At 45.8% G+C, this 15,588-nt stretch overlaps 1 protein-coding gene across 1 annotated transcript in view; it reads left to right on the top strand.

Moving 5' to 3' along the window:
• The window catches only part of LOC133111100 (uncharacterized), a 42,930-nt gene that overhangs the window by 15,588 nt on the left and 11,754 nt on the right, over nt 1-15,588 (top strand). Inside the window, exons 2-4 of the mRNA XM_061221256.1 lie at nt 6,000-6,043; nt 10,490-10,643; nt 15,049-15,357. Of these exons, the coding sequence (XP_061077240.1) occupies nt 6,011-6,043; nt 10,490-10,643; nt 15,049-15,357 (496 nt within the window). The 5' untranslated portion in view covers nt 6,000-6,010. The remainder of the gene's footprint in view (nt 1-5,999; nt 6,044-10,489; nt 10,644-15,048; nt 15,358-15,588) is intronic.

The raw sequence follows: 15,588 nt of genomic DNA, 5'->3' as shown, positions 1-15,588 counted from the left end.
CGTCCAGCTGGTGGCCTGCCGTAGTGCGCCTTACTGGGGGTTTTAAATGGAGAATACGGTAATCCTGGCCAGCTGCACAGATACGCAGGAAATGGAGAGAGAACAAAAGCCCAGCTCCCACCTTCCGCAACACTGCCTACTGTTCAGCATGAACGACCAAACAGGTGATGAATAGCTGAGAGAGAGAGCGAGAGAGAAGAGGTACTGAGAGAGAGAGAGCGAAAGAGAAAGAGAGAGAGAGGTACTGAGAGTGCTGCAATTACTGCATAATATGTGACAGCCTGAGAGACAATGAGACCACCTACATATACTGATTGACCCCCGTCCACTCTAGAAGTTTCTGTAAATTCCCTTCATGATCTTTATTTATGTACGTTCCTTTGACTGTTGTTCAATGTCACACATTCACTGCTGCACACACAGACAACAGTTGGTCTTCTGCATATTTATTCTATGTTTTTTCATGCTTTGGGAATATGTACCTACGTGTTCAAAAAGCTCTTTTGAATTCGAGAGACGGAGAGAGTGAGAGAAACCCGAAATGGCACGAATGAGCGGACAAGTTGGTGGTCCGTCTACTAATCCTGTTTCAGACTTCACTTCATCCACACTGCGGTGTCAGCATTCTCCGAGCTCGCTTGCCTTTCTCGTTTCCCGTCCGTTAGAAAGAGACCCGATTGTGCCTTTCACGGAGCACCAGCCCGCAGTGCGCAGTGAGTGTATTTCAGGAACTTTATAGCACATTTGCCATATTTAGTGAGACGTTTTGTCATCCAAAATGAACAATAAAACTTAAATAAAGCTCATGTTAGCCTTTTTAACGATCCACTTCCCAGAATAAATCCACAGAATTTTTGAATGCAAAACATTAGAGCACTGACTTTAGAAAACACTGTGCCCCTGGTTTCCATAATATAGGCTAGGTACTATAGCCACAGTGTCATGGTACATATTGTAAACTGCATTTTATTTCATTCTAAAGAGAGGGCTAATTTACTGGGTTACGAACAGAATCGCTAATATTTATATACTGGAGCATTATGTAAAGTGCTGCATTAGCTTTTATATAACTATATATAACTAACAAATTGGGGATATTCATTATGTGATCCTCTGGTTAGTGTTTCACTAGTAGAATGTGGCTCTCCTGGCTATGAAAATTGCAGATTTATTTTTCCACTTATGATCCCGGCCTAATGTCTTCTTGGCTCCCAAGCTAGTCTCTCATTGGCTCACAAGATAGTCTCTCATTGGCTCCCAAGATAGTCTCTCATTGGCTCCCAAGCTAGTCTTATTGGCTCCCAGCCTGATCTCTTATTGGCTCCCAGGCTAGTCTCTTATTGGATCCTGGCCTAGTATCTTATTGGCTCCCAAGCTAGTCTCTTATTGGATCCTGGCCTAGTCTCTTATTGGATCCTGGCCTAGTCTCTTATTGGCTCCCAAGCTAGTCTTATTGGCTCCAAAGATAGCCCTTTATCGGTTTAGTTTAGTGAAGGAGGTGGGTGAAAAGCAATTGTTCACATGTTAATGGAGTCAGGAGTAGAGCGGCAACAGTGCTCCGATGTGCTGTGAGGGTGATGGAACTTAAGGCTTGTTTAAACTGAAATTCATTAATTAAGCTCATATAAACTAATGTTGAGACCTTAGGCTGTTGCAGCAGGAGGCTGTGGTCCCTCCTCTCCTGCCCTCTCCTCATCCGTTTCAGGTGGGAGGAAGTCTGGCTTTAACTGCCTCTTGTGCCTCTGAAGGACAACCGAGAGGAAGCCACACATTTTGGGAAGGAGGAAGGATGTCATCTCAGGCACTCTGCTTCCAAATTAAACTTTGGTCTCATTTACGTCCGGTGATATCATGAGAACGATTTGGCTTCCTGGGTTATTATAACTCTTCCTTTACGTTATGTTATGGGTGTGTGTGTGTGTGTGTGTGTGTGTGTGTATGTGTGTGCGTATGTGTGTGCACTCTGTGAGACCAGCTGTTCATGCTCATGGCCAGCAGATTGTCGGGATGTTGTGCAAAACCAAGATGTCAGACTGCTTTACATTGAAAATGTTATTAGTGATTGTAGCTGTTGAACTTGTTTAATACTCTGTATACCCTGCTGACAGCATTTAGCTGGTTCACCTGTTCAGGCCTGCTCCCAGCTTGATGGTTTGACCAGCTCAAAGTTATGTTTTGAAAGAGCTACCAGCTCTAGGAAGCTACCGGCACTAGCTGGTTGACTGGCTCATACCCACCTAGACCTGCTTTATGACCAGCTTGGCCATGTTGGTTGACCAGCTCATACCCAATTTGACCAGCTCAATTATCAAGCGGGATTGCTGTATTTTACAGCAGGATAGAGTGGTTATCGTCCATTTTTGAAAGTCATTGAAAGTGCCGATAAACAGGTTAACAGATTGTCCAACTCATTTTGTATGTACTGTACCTCTTTGCAAAGCAAACCCACACCTGAGTGAGGCTATCAGAGCAACAGGAACTCCTTCACTGGAAGAGCACTGTCTACAGACCTCAGCACGCCATCTCCCAGGAGTTATATTATCTTGCTTTACTCTGGAGTGCTGCAGTGATGTAAAAAGGTTCTAAGTGGCCTGTGACCTCTCATTGGCTAAGTGACCTGCTGAGCATGTGTGTTTACTTTCAGATAATCTGTGTGAGAGCTATCGCAGTCTGCCAAATGTAAAAAGCAGTGGTACTGTACAAGAAACCATCGCAGTGTTCAAACTCTGTGTCAGAGTTTCCAGTTGTCTTGAAGATGCGTCACACTTTAAATCAATGTGACATTCGCTTCAGGGAACTGAAATATTAATTGTATATTGGCAATATCCTCAAATAAGTTGTAGTTATTTTCTACAATGGGATAGTCAGATATATTGGTGGTGTTTTTTTTCCCCTTGTTGCTTGATGATGGGTGGCTGTGGTGTCTGTGGTTGTGCTGTTGGTGGTGGTGTTGGAGGTGTGTATTCGTGTTTGGCTGTGCTGTTGAGGGTCAGGTGGGGTTTGCACTTTTTGAGAGTATTTCATAGGTTCCAATACACAGACAAGCTCAGTTAAGCATATAAAAGTATTTGAATCCAAAACAATTGCATATTTGACCCAGTTCTGGTGTGGGTGTGTTTGTGACTGTGCTGAGGGCAAGTAGTGTTTACACAAACTGGGAAACAGAAGTTCTGCACGTGCTCATGAGGTCGTTGTTTTGTGATTGAGAGAGGGAGGTAGATGGAAAGAGATCATGAAAGAGATCATGAGAGGTAGATGGAAAGCCTGAGCAACAGAGAGTGAGGGCTTACACAAGATCAGTGGGTGTAATTTTAGACGCCCGTTTATCCCTTTACCGTCATCATCCCACTTTCCACCAGGACCCTCTTGGTTGAGGAAGGACCGAGAGAACTTTCCGGTGAACTGGGACATGCGTGCGTCCCTTAACCGCATGGGTAAACAGAGCCATGGGTAGTTCTGATGCAGATACTACTCTGGGAGAGATACAGTCCTTTGATACTCGCAGCACAGATACAGAGGCTTTTGTGACAGTTATTTGAAGTTATTTTATTACTTTGTGAGTAAATTATTCATCGTTGGTAAGAGTTTTTGCTATAAAATCGCATTAAATGAATGCTCTGCAGTTACTGTTTGTCACTGCTGTGGCCTCTGCCTCCTCCTTGGGTTTGCCGTGACCGTTTCTGTGCATTTACTTGTCCAGTGTGCTGTGTTGTGCGGAGCTGTGGTCTGCATGCTCATTGGCTGCTGGATTCAAATATGCTGAGTGGGTGTTGAGTGCTGAGTGGGCCCATGTGCAGGTGCAGACAGTGCGATGTTAATGTTAGCTTCTCTCAGGGGCAGATCAGTCACACACACACAGTGTATTATGTAAAAACAGAAATTCATTATATAGCTTGATACAGTACAGATACAGCTTGATTAGGTGTGATTAAGGGTGTTTAAGGGTGCTTCTGGGTGTGTGTTGTGTATCAAAGTGCACCGAAGTGTGTCGATGTGTGTTCATATATGTACTGTATGTTGAAGTGGGTTAATGTGTCTTGAAGTTGAACAGAGGAGCTGAACAGTGATCAGCCTCTGGCTGCAAGCCTCTGGCCTCCTGCATTTGGACGTGTGACGCGTTCGACAGCACGCTGTGAAATTCAGCAGCTACCTGACCTGACCCATACTTTGAATGTGCCCTGTAGCTGCACCAGCTGATGAGAGAACATCAGCTCTGTGTGTGAGTGTGTGTGGTGTGTGTGTCTCTTTGTGAGTGTATGTATGTGTAGGTGTGTGTACTGTAGGTGTTTTTGTGTGTGTGTGTGTGTGTGTGTGTGTGTGTGTGTGTGTGTCTGTGTGTGTGTATGTATGTGTAGGTGTGTGGTGTGCTGTGTGAGAGTATGTATGCATAGGTGTGTGTCATATGTGTGTGGTGTGTTTGTGTATGTGTATATATATGGGTGTGTGTGTCTGTGTGAGTGTTTGTTTGCGTAGGTGTGTGTGGTAAACCTAGCAAAACCCAGAAGACACCGCATATGAGCAGAGGGTTTAACGATTGCTTGTCATATTCCCTGAGGTTCAATTATAATCATATGCTTCTACGTGTAATTATAAATAATTGTTTGCATTTTCCTCAAAGTTTATTTCCCTCAAGACGTACACATGAAAGGCAAAATAAGTGAAAGTTAAATGATGCCAGGTTTTTTGCTGATTGTCCCTGGGTGGGCAGTCACAGTGTGTGTGATAATTTTGTCCGTTCGGTTGGTTTGGTTTGGAATTTTGAATCCCCATGGAAGGGTGTGTGTGCCTGCATGCTTGAATGTGTGTGTGGGAGAGTGTGCGTGCTTGCGTGTGTTTGTGTATAGGAGTGTGTGTGGGTGTGTGCCCGTTATTATGTGCTTGTCTGTTTCTGTGTACGTGTACAATTGTGTGTTTCCGTGTGTATGTGTGTGTGCGTGTCCGTGTGTGTGTGTATACGCACGTGCGCCCATACACCGTTTCTCAGGAGCCTGACTGTAGACTTTAATCAATGTGTTACTGTTGTGTAAAGGCTGCCAATCTGTCAGCTTGTCTTCAATTGCAGCTGCGCTGCTCCTGCGGTTTTTAAGATTGCATTCAGTTACCGCAGAGGGCACTGCTGTAACACTAGCTCCGTTGCCTGAAGCCACTGGCTGTGTTGAAGCTTATTTTCCCAGTTCCTTGTAATGAATGGTTAGGTCTTCTTGAAAGGGATTTTAATTAGTGTGATTCCTTGTCGAGCAGCGACATGTCGAGCAGCGACGTGCGTTTGCGGTTGCCAGCCTCAAAGCTTTCCGTTTCAGCCTTCTGAGTCTAGTGAAGCTGATGAAGCTTAAAGACCCTGGTTAGACGTCTGTTCTCATCAAACATCTCTGAGTACGAGCACTGATCTAGGATCAGCTTTTCCCCGTCTCTTTTTCTTCATGAGTTAATCAGTAAAACTGATCCTAGAACTTCAGTCATCTTGCAGCCAGGCCACTATGGCCCAATAGTATGCCAGCTTGAAAATTGAGCTGGTCAAGCTGGTCATGAGCTGGTCTAGCTGGATATGAGCTGGTCAACCAGCATGGCCAGTCTGGTCATGAAGCTGGTCTAGCTGGTTATGAGCTGGTCAACCAGCATGGTCAATCTGGTTATGAAGCTGGTCTAGCTGGTTATGAGCTGGTCAACCAGCATGGTCAATCTGGTTATGAAGCTGGTTGAGCTGGGTATGAGCTGGTCAACCAGCTAGCGCTGGTTGCTTTTCTGAGCTGGTGAGCTACATAGCCTTAACTGGTCACACCATGTGTGCTGGGAGCTGGTCTAAACTGGTCAACCAGCTGCCAGTTATTTCAAAACCTAGCTTGAGCTGTTTTTTTCAGCAGGGTGTACACACGATTTGGTGTGGGACTTTTACCATTGGCTGTGAATTTGTTTTCTCGCCTCTGCAAATTCCTCTTCTCTGTTCCCTCTTTGTTTGTAATGTTTCTTTCTGAAGTCTGTGTCTCTCTTTTTGCTTTCAGAGTCCAGTGTCATGAAACTGAATCCACAGCAAGCTCCGTTATATGTGAGTATTACATTTTCATTATGTGGAGAATGGATTGTATTTTTATATAGCTTTCTATGTTAGGCTCTCTTGATGGGAAATCAACTCAAAAATCAACTTGACCACCACTGATGAGTAGCTCTCACTTGGGTGTTGTTTGGTGGCCATTTTGTGCCAGAACACTCATTGCACTCCAGTTGTAGAAGAGGGAATTAAGCCAATCAAACTGGGGGGTGATTAGATGTCAGGAGTGGAAGAGCTAGGATTTTAATTTTGGCGTGACAAGGAGGAACCTCTACTCTTAATTTTCATGGGAACTTTAATGACAACAAGCAAGCTAGATCTTGGTTAACAATCTCGATGGCATTGGATTTTCTACCTGGCTTACAGGGAAGAGAGCCCTCTACTGGCCGATGAGCTGAACTTTCAGCTGCAACCTGCTTTCCCTGAGGGAAGCTTTACATTCATTACATTACATTGCTAACATTAGGCAGATGCTCTTTATCCTTAATTTACACAATGCAGCATTTTACTTTTTTATATCTATGTATACAGCTGGACATTTAAGTACAGGGCCAAGTAATTCAAGCCAAATTCCTTGCAGAAGGGTACAATGTCAACTGGAGGTACAGGGGCTGTAGGCTAACGTGAGAGACAGCCAACCTAGCATAAGCAACCTGAGGTTAGATGATCAGACCTACATGGTCCTAGCTGTCCACGTCTTGTTCCACTAATACAAAAAAAGAAAAATGAAGTTGCTATCCTTTAGTTTGCAATTAAGTACGGACAGTTGCAAATGTAACACGGGTAAAACTATACACTTCCTTGATCACAACTATATAAAAAAGATATAGAGGCACTGGAAAAGGTTCAGAGAAGGGCAACCAGGTTGATTCCATGTATAAATGATTAACATTATGAGGAAAGACTTCAAATGCCGTCTCTTTAAGCTTAGTAAAGGGAGACTGGGGGGATTTGATTGAAGCGTTTACATTTATTAAAGGGACTAACAAACTACAGGAAATTCTTCAGGGTGAGTTCAGTTAGTTGAGTGAAGGGGCATAAATTTAGATAAATTCTGCACAGATATTAGGAAGTATTTTTTCCACACAGAGTGGTCACTGTGTGGAATAGCTTGCCAGGACATGTAGTGGAGGCAGGAACACTGGGGGTTTTCAAGATCAGGCTTGATACGGTGCTAGATACTATTTCGCTTTTAGGCAAACTAAGCAGTAGGTACATTTTAGTTTTAGGAAAAGGCGAGCATTGCTGGGCTGAATGGCCTGTTCTCGCCATTATAAGCAGGATAATGACCTTGGGGTACGCCTCCATTTCGGGCATTCAAACTACATAGCCCCAGGCCCCTCGGTCGTTATCCCAATAAAGAGACTCCCTGGTGTGTATCTCATTTTTGATATGGATCCCTATCATTCTGCACCCCAGATGCAGGTCTCTTATAATTACTTGCATGTTTATACTTTGCTGTCTTCTCATTCAGTAATGTGGTAATTAGGGTAGCGGGGATGTGACAATAGATGGAAGTAAATTCATTAAAAATGAGTGATCCCTAGGCTGTGTTAATATGCTGTGAAATGCTGCACTCAGATTTTAATACAGTAGCTCTGCCGTTGTGGCCTTTGTTAACATTTTTTTCATTTTAATTTGACGGACGCAGACGTGATGTTACAGTGTTTTGGAATAGCAGCCCAACAAAGCCAGTGTAATTGAATTACGCCTGACAGTCGCTGAGTTATGTTAGCGGCGGAGGCTGGTGAGCTGAAAGTAGGCGGGAAAACTTCCCTTTAAACTGATCATTGGTCTCAACCTGTTTTCATTAATTTATTTGATTGATGTGTGTTCTCTCACCCTCTCCCTCACACTGTGACACGCACACACAGGCACACAAACCGCCCAGACATAACCCATTCATACCCGGCCAATTTACTGCTGTTCTTCTGATGCTACTCTGTAAATTAATGTAGAAATAAGGTTCAGTTCAGTGCTATAGCAGAGCAGAGGGCCGGTGTGGGGAAACTGTCTCCCGCGGCTGCATACAGACGCCATGGCGGCTCAGTGAGTCAGTACAGTGAGGGAACGCATTAGCGCCTAGCACAGTTCCAGTGGAAGTGGGTGGGAAAGGGGGGGGGCCAGCAGCCATTTGGTTGGTGGGCCGTCAGCACATCCTTGCAGTGGAAAGGGGGGTGAGTGTGATTAATGGCTGGTGTCTGGTTTCCTGGGAATGCTCACACATCCAGATTGAATCAGCTGTGCAGATACGAAGTCCAAGCCTAGCCTAGCCTCTGCACACTGAGCTCGCTCAGATGCCTAGCACACTGAGCGCGCTCACAAGCCTCTGCACACTGAGCGCGCTCACAAGCCTCTGCACACTGAGCGCGCTCACAAGCCTCTGCACACTGAGCGCGCTCACAAGCCTCTGCACACTGAGCGCGCTCACAAGCCTCTGCACACTGAGCGCGCTCACAAGCCTCTGCACACTGAGCGCGCTCACAAGCCTAGCACACTGAGCGCGCTCACACGTTGGGCACACTGAGCGCGCTCACACGTTGGGCACACTGAGCGCGCTCACACGTTGGGCACACTGAGCGCGCTCACACGTTGGGCACACTGAGCGCGCTCACACGTTGGGCACACTGAGCGCGCTCACACGTTGGGCACACTGAGCGCGCTCACACGTTGGGCCACAGTTAAACCCTGCCATCCGAGGTTCTGCCAGCTGCCGACATGGAGCCCAGCCCTCCGGCCCCGTGTGGCTTCACAAACACCTGCTCTTATGACCATAAATCATAATTATGTCGAGGAAAAGCATGGAGCACCCGAAGGCACTGCATATATCACTGTAGTTTATACCCAAACATTAGTAAATGTGTCATAAATTGTGTTTCAGTAGTGTTGAAAGACCTAACCTATTCACAAACTGCCTGCAGGATTGTCTTTCTGCCAGCGTCTAGTTTAAAAGAATTATAAGCGGAAATGTCATCCAGACTGTTAAAAATGTGCAGTTGGAATAGGGATGCACTTATTCTGCAGTCGCACTGAGAACAGTAGAGACTTTGGATCTGTTTCCTGGGCTTCATGTGAGAACCTCGGCTTTCCTAGAAAATAGAGATATGAATGTTGGGTAATAACTGTCTGTGTGTGTGTGTGTGCGCCTGTGTGTGCGCGTTTGTGCGTTTTTGTTTGTGTGTGTGTGTGGCCGTGCATGTGTGTATGTCCTTGTGTGTCTGTGTGTATACTGTACGTGTATGTGTTTGCATTTGTGTGTGTTGTTTCCATTCTTGCCTGTGTGTGTCTGTGTGTGTGTGTGTGTGTTTGTGTGTGTGTGTGCGCGCGCGCGCGCGTGGCCGTGTGTGTGCCCACGTGTGTGTCCCTGTGTGATCGTGTGTGATGGCACATGTGTGGGCCTGTGAGTACAAGCTTCTTGCACTGAACTTTCCCAATAAGCACGTGAATGTTAACGAATACTGACACCGCCATTGCTATTATTAACATAGAAAAGTGTTTTTGTGTTTTTTGGATTGTCTGTCGTTTAATGGGGCCCTGCAGTGTTAGTGAGCCAGGACCAGCGTGGAGCTAGCACAGAACACAGCCTGGAAGCAGAAACCGCACTCTCAGACTTACTCTCATTTTATAGCTGCCAGCTCCCACCCTCCTAGTGCTTCTGCTAGACGTCTGTTGGAGAAGGTTCTAGACCTCATGCCTGAACCCTGGCTGGGGGCCCCCTTTGCCCCCCCCACCCCCGTTTCGGCCGAGCTCGATAAGGTCGGGGTACCGCGAGGGAACGCTGAACACAATAGCAGCCCAGTCTCAGACTGACCCAGTCCTCAGATAACCTGGCGCTATAAACCCAACGCTGGAGCAGCAGCCAGCTCCAGCTTCTCTGCTGTGGCTTTAGGTTACCCCACAAAACCGCCCCGCTGGTTTATGCTACATAAGTGCGCACTTACTTAGTAATATATACACCGCGTTCTTGCGGCCCGGCGGTTGCCGCTGCTCGTTAAAGAAACGAAACCCCCGCCGGTTTGTAACGGGGTGGAATTGCGGAGTGAAACCACGGCGACGGGAGTTTCGTGAGGAACGAGAGCACCTGGGCGACTATTATTTCAGCTTCAGAGCGTCTGCTCATTTTCACTGCTACTGTTGTTACTGGCAGCCCTAAATCCTCTCCTCTCTCCGTCTCCCTCTCTCTCCCTCTCTCTGCTTCTTTGTCTGTCTCTCCCTCTCTCCCCCTCTCTCTGTTTCTCTCTCTGACTCGCAACTCACTGTGTGTCTCTAACTCTGTCTCTCTCTGTCAAATTATAATTCAGAATGCTTCATTGGCGAGACGTGCAACCGTAAATCTTGCAATAAAAAGTAAATGCATTACAGTACATAATAGTGAATGTGAACAACACAATAACAGTAACTTTTGTTCACACTGAATCTCTCTCTCCCTCTCTGTTATTGCAGGGCGAGTGTGTTCTGACTGTGCAGCTGTGTGATGAAGAGGTCTGTGAGGAAGAAGAGGATGTAGAGTTCTATCTGTTGTTCTCTGGAAGCACGCAGACGCACCTCAGCAGCACTGTGAGGACCAGCCATGTCACCCTGCAGGCCATATGCCCCGGTGAGCCCTGCCCCAAATGTCCCCAAAACCTGCCTCTAACCTGCCCCAGCCATGCCCCAAACTGGCACCAGCCCTGACCCAAACGTGCCCTGACACTGCCCTAGCCATGCCCAAAACTGGCCCCAGCCTTGCTCCAAACCTGCCCCAAAACTGCCCCAGCCATGCCCCAAACTGGCCCCAGCCTTGCCCCAAATGTGCCCTGACACTGCCCCAAACCTGCCTCTAACCTGCCCTAGCCCTGCCCCAGACCTCCCCCAAAACTGCCCCAAACTGGCCCCAGCCTTGCCCCAGCCCTGACCTAACCTGCCCCAGCCATGCCCCTAACCTGCCACAAATCTGCCTCTAACCTGCTCAAGCCATGCCCCAAACCTCCCCCAAACCTGCCCCAGCCCTGCCTCAAACCTGCCCCTTTGTGTGTGTGTGTGTGTATGCGTGTGCATGTGTGTGTGCATGCACGCATTTGTGTGTGTGTGTGTTTGTCCATGTGCACATGGTGTGTATGTATGTGCATGCTCGTTTGCATGAATGCACACCGTTACATATACCATATGCGTTTGTGTTCAGATATGTGAATTAGTATGTGCGCGAGTCCTTTTGTGAGCTTGCATGCACAAATGTAACCCCTGTTCCTTTACCACAAGAGGGCGCCGTTAGCAGGTTTACCGCAAAGGTCTTCTGGCTGGAGAACTGCTGCATGCAGCCAGTCTGGGGCACTGCTCTGAGTCAACATGCCCTCGTTTTCTGCCGAATCTTGGCTGTAAAGCCCTGCGCTGACGCATGGCCCTTGCACACAGATGCGTCATCGCAGTGAGGAGAGCGGCCGATTATGTGTTCAGGTTCCATGGAAACCGGACGTGCCCTCTGGCAGACGGCACCCGGGAACTCGTGATCGTTTTTGGCTCGGGCTTGTTGGGTGTGTAATTTCTGGGGGTACACTTACAGGGGCTCGATGTTGAATCCCACCGCCTTTCTGCGATTTCCTTGCTCAAGCGCTCGTAAATATGCTGTAGAAATGGTGGAAATAATGTTGTAAAGTTGCAGTCTTTCTGTGACAGTGGGGAAATTATTTTATTAAAATAAGTCTGCATTTTAACCACACCGTGATTGTTTTTTTTCAACTGCTTACTTGCTGGAGTAGAGAGCTAAAAAATAAAATAAAATGGGCCACTGTCCCATTTTATTATTTTTATGAACTGCACAAATGCCTCAATATAATTAATATTACACTTTGGAATTTTGCCAATGCTCTTCTCCAGAGCAAGTTAAATAACTTATATTTACATTACAAGTGCATACATACACATTTAAGCTGTGCTGATGCAGAGTAACAATCGATTGTGGTTGTCAGCACATAATCTTATAACATAAAGTTGGATGTTGTAATAGGTGTAAGAGGAAAATATTGAATGTAGTATTATTAGGAAGTAAAAGTCTGGAGACATATTCATAGATTTAACTGCATAGGAAGTGCAGCTTGGGAACCTATGCAAAGTGTCTCTCGTTAAAATACATTTAAAATGCAGTTGAAATAAGCCCTGTGTTGGAAGATGGATAGTGACTCTTGGATAGTGACATTTCTCACCTTTCTTTTACTTCTGGGAAAGATTTTTGTTACATTTATTGGTGAAATGGAGATGGCTGAAAATATATTAGCAAGCTTGGGGGCTTTTCTCATCTGCTGCAAAGAATAGAGGCATATACGTAGTGTCCAATCTCATTGGGCAAGGATGTATCGGATACATCCTTGGTATTTGAGGAGAATCAAAGCCACTTTTTTTATCTGTTCTCGCATCTTTGCCTTCTTGATTTCGGAACAGCACTTAGGCCATTAAATATGATGTCACACAAGGTCACAAGACTGCTGATTGTAGTGGGGGGGAGCTCATTTCATCACAGAGGGACCAGGGTAGAGAAGAGACATGATCGAGAGGAGAGCCCAATTAATTAGGGAGAGGATTCAAAGATGAGAGGCAATGAGAGAGAACCACAGTAATCCAGTACTGACAGCAGTATGTCTCAGAAATATAGCATGAACCCAAATCTGTTATTGTAAAACATTACAGTTAAATGGATAATGTAGTTACAATGGGCTCCAGAATTATTGGCACCCTTGATAAATCTGCATATAAAGTGCTGTAAATTCAAAAAATAATGCAGTTATTATTATTAATGCTTGGAGTCATTGTCCTGCTGGACAATCTACCTACCACCAAGTCTCAGCTTCCTAGCAGAGGCAACCAGATTGTCTGGCTAGATTTCCTGGTACTTCGTTGAATTCATTGTGCCATTGATCTTAAATCATTGGCAGCAAAACATCACCAAAACATCAATGAGTCATCGCCTTATTCGACAGTAGGTATGAGGTGCTTCTCCTTGTATACATTCCATTTTGCAGCCAAACATGTTGATGGTGTGTACGGCCAAATCATTCAATTTTGCTTTTACGTGACCGTTGCACTCTCTACCGGTCATAATTGCAATGAGATTTGGTAAACTCAAGATGTTTGGTTTTGTTTATTATGCTCAGTAAGGGTACAGTAAGGGTTTTCAGGAAAAATGAAACAACATTGAACATTAAACATTGAAACAAGAGAGTAAATGTAGTAGTATGTTTTAGCATAAAATATAGATCATTATCCATTTTTTCTCCATTTTATTAAGGGTGCCAATAATTCAGGAGCCCACTATATACAGTATATATGAATATAAAGCAATATAGTGAAAGTGATATTAAATATGCAGAATATTACTTGGGTGGGTTGTAGTTGGCTCTGTTCAGTAGAGCAGCTGTCTGTTCTGACACTGGCCATGAATTCTCTTGGGAGTGTAAATACTGGACTCAGACTACAGAGTAAACCCAGTTCTGCTCTGGCTGCTGGCTTTTCACTCCCAAACTGAGTCAGGGATTCCTGTTCCAGGGGCTTCCAAAGGCTTTAAATCCGTCTGCTTTCAGACAGAAAAGCGGCGTCTCTTTGGCTTGGGAAAACTGGAGCTTGGTCATAGTGCAATTAGACCAAGTGACAAAGAGTGTTGAATAGATGGCAGATTTGAGGTCAGTCAACCAACATTTTGGGAGAGGGCTTTGTGTGATTGATGAAGATTCCTGTGCTGTGCCCCAAAATAAATAATAAATAATTTGTTATTTTGCTGACACTTTTATCCAAAGTCACTTACAGTTGATTAGACTAAGCAGGGGACAATGTGGGATTAAGGGCTTTGCTCAAGGGCCCAACAACTGTGTGGATCTTATTGTGGCTACACCCAAGCTTGCAGTAAATCTCAACAAGTATTTTAGACCCATATCTAGACATAAAATCTTATTTTTTTCTTTTTTGCAAAATCTAACAAAAACATTGCCAATGTGGTGAGGCAGTTTGACTCATCTCAAGATTTGCCAACATCTCACTTGTCAAGGAAACAGTAACTTAAAACAAGCTAATATTTCTACTTGAGCAAAATAAAACAACATTACAAGACTAAAACCTGTTAAAAGAGACATTTTTTTTTGTGGAAAGGCTGGTGTTGTACTGTAGGTTTGTTGCTGCTGTACAGCTGGGGTCAGTTCCATTTAAATTCAGTCAATTCAGGAATGCTTTTAAATTCCCTTTCACCAGTGGTTTATTTGCTGACAGAAAGAAAGAGCAAGTTCATTATAAACAAATCCAGTACATGCAAATCTTCACCATTCTCCCTTGGAAATTAAAATAACATAGAGTAAACCAAACATAGCGAATTGAATTTGTGTGACATTATATTTACCAACCCCAAGTCCTGTTCCAAAACCAAGAAAGCTAGAACAGATAAACATCCCGGAAGTGGTCTTGATTCTCATCAAATTTCAACCCGCCCAACGAGAATGGACATTGTATCGCACCGTTCATTGCAGGACTGCAGATGAGACGAACCCCCAAGCTCATCTCTGCCTCATTTCATCAGTAAATCTTGCTTAATTAAATTAAATGAATTAAAATATGGCAGCAAATGTCACAAGCAGGCTTTGTAGCTCAAATGCATTTAACTGCGTTCTCTGTCCTTGGTAGTCCGGTCTAGCTTATGTGCTTATGTGTTATTTAGCTGATGCTTTTATCCAAAGAGACTCACAGTTGATTAGATTAAGAAGGGACAATCCCACTGTGGGGTTAAGGGCCTTAGTCAAGGGCCCAACAGCTGTGCGGATCTTATCATGGCCACACTAGGGCTTGAACCACCAACCCTCCAAGTCCCAGTCATGTACTGTCACCACTGTCGCCACATGCCCATAAGGTCACATTTAATTTTAGTTGTGTAATGTAATGTAATGTAGTTAATTTCCTGAATAGACGGAATGTAGAATGAGCTGACCCCGCTCTGACCCCGCTCTGACCCCGCTCTGACCCCTCTCTGACCCCTCTCTGACCCCTGACAGCGCACGCCTGCTGCGAGGCGGTGCGGGTGACGCTGTGCTCTGCGGGGCCAGGCCGGCCGGCGGGCCCGGTGGGGCCGGGGGAGCGGTTCCGCTTCGTGCAGGACCTGGCCTTCGACATGGCGCAGTTCCTGGTGAGCGCGGCCGGCCGGAGCGACGGCCTGGAGGCGGCCATGCTGCTGGACCAGTGTGACATCCCCCTGCAGGAGTGCGAGAGGCTGGACCGGGGCCTGGCTCGGGCCCTCAGGCACCTGCCCCTGCCCCCTGGCTGGAGCCTGCTGGGGCCCCACACCGACACAGGAGCGGGAGGCGGTGAGTGTGTGTGTGTGTCATTGTGTGTGTGTGTGTGTGTGTGTGTGTGTGTGTGTGTGTCTGTGTGTGTGTGTCATTGTGTGTCTGTGTGTGTGTCTGTGTCATTGTGTGTGTGTGTGTGTGTCTGTGTGTGTGTGTGTGTGTGTGTCATTGTGTGTGTGTGTGTGTATGTGCATGTTCTGTGTGTGTGCGTGTATGCTTGTATTTGTGTGTGTGTGTATGCATGTGTGT

This window comes from Conger conger, chromosome 15, assembly GCF_963514075.1.
Source record: "Conger conger chromosome 15, fConCon1.1, whole genome shotgun sequence".
Lineage (NCBI taxonomy): Eukaryota > Metazoa > Chordata > Actinopteri > Anguilliformes > Congridae > Conger > Conger conger.
The sequence above is the reverse complement of the archived record's forward strand: the minus strand, read 5'-3'. Positions and strand labels throughout refer to the sequence as shown.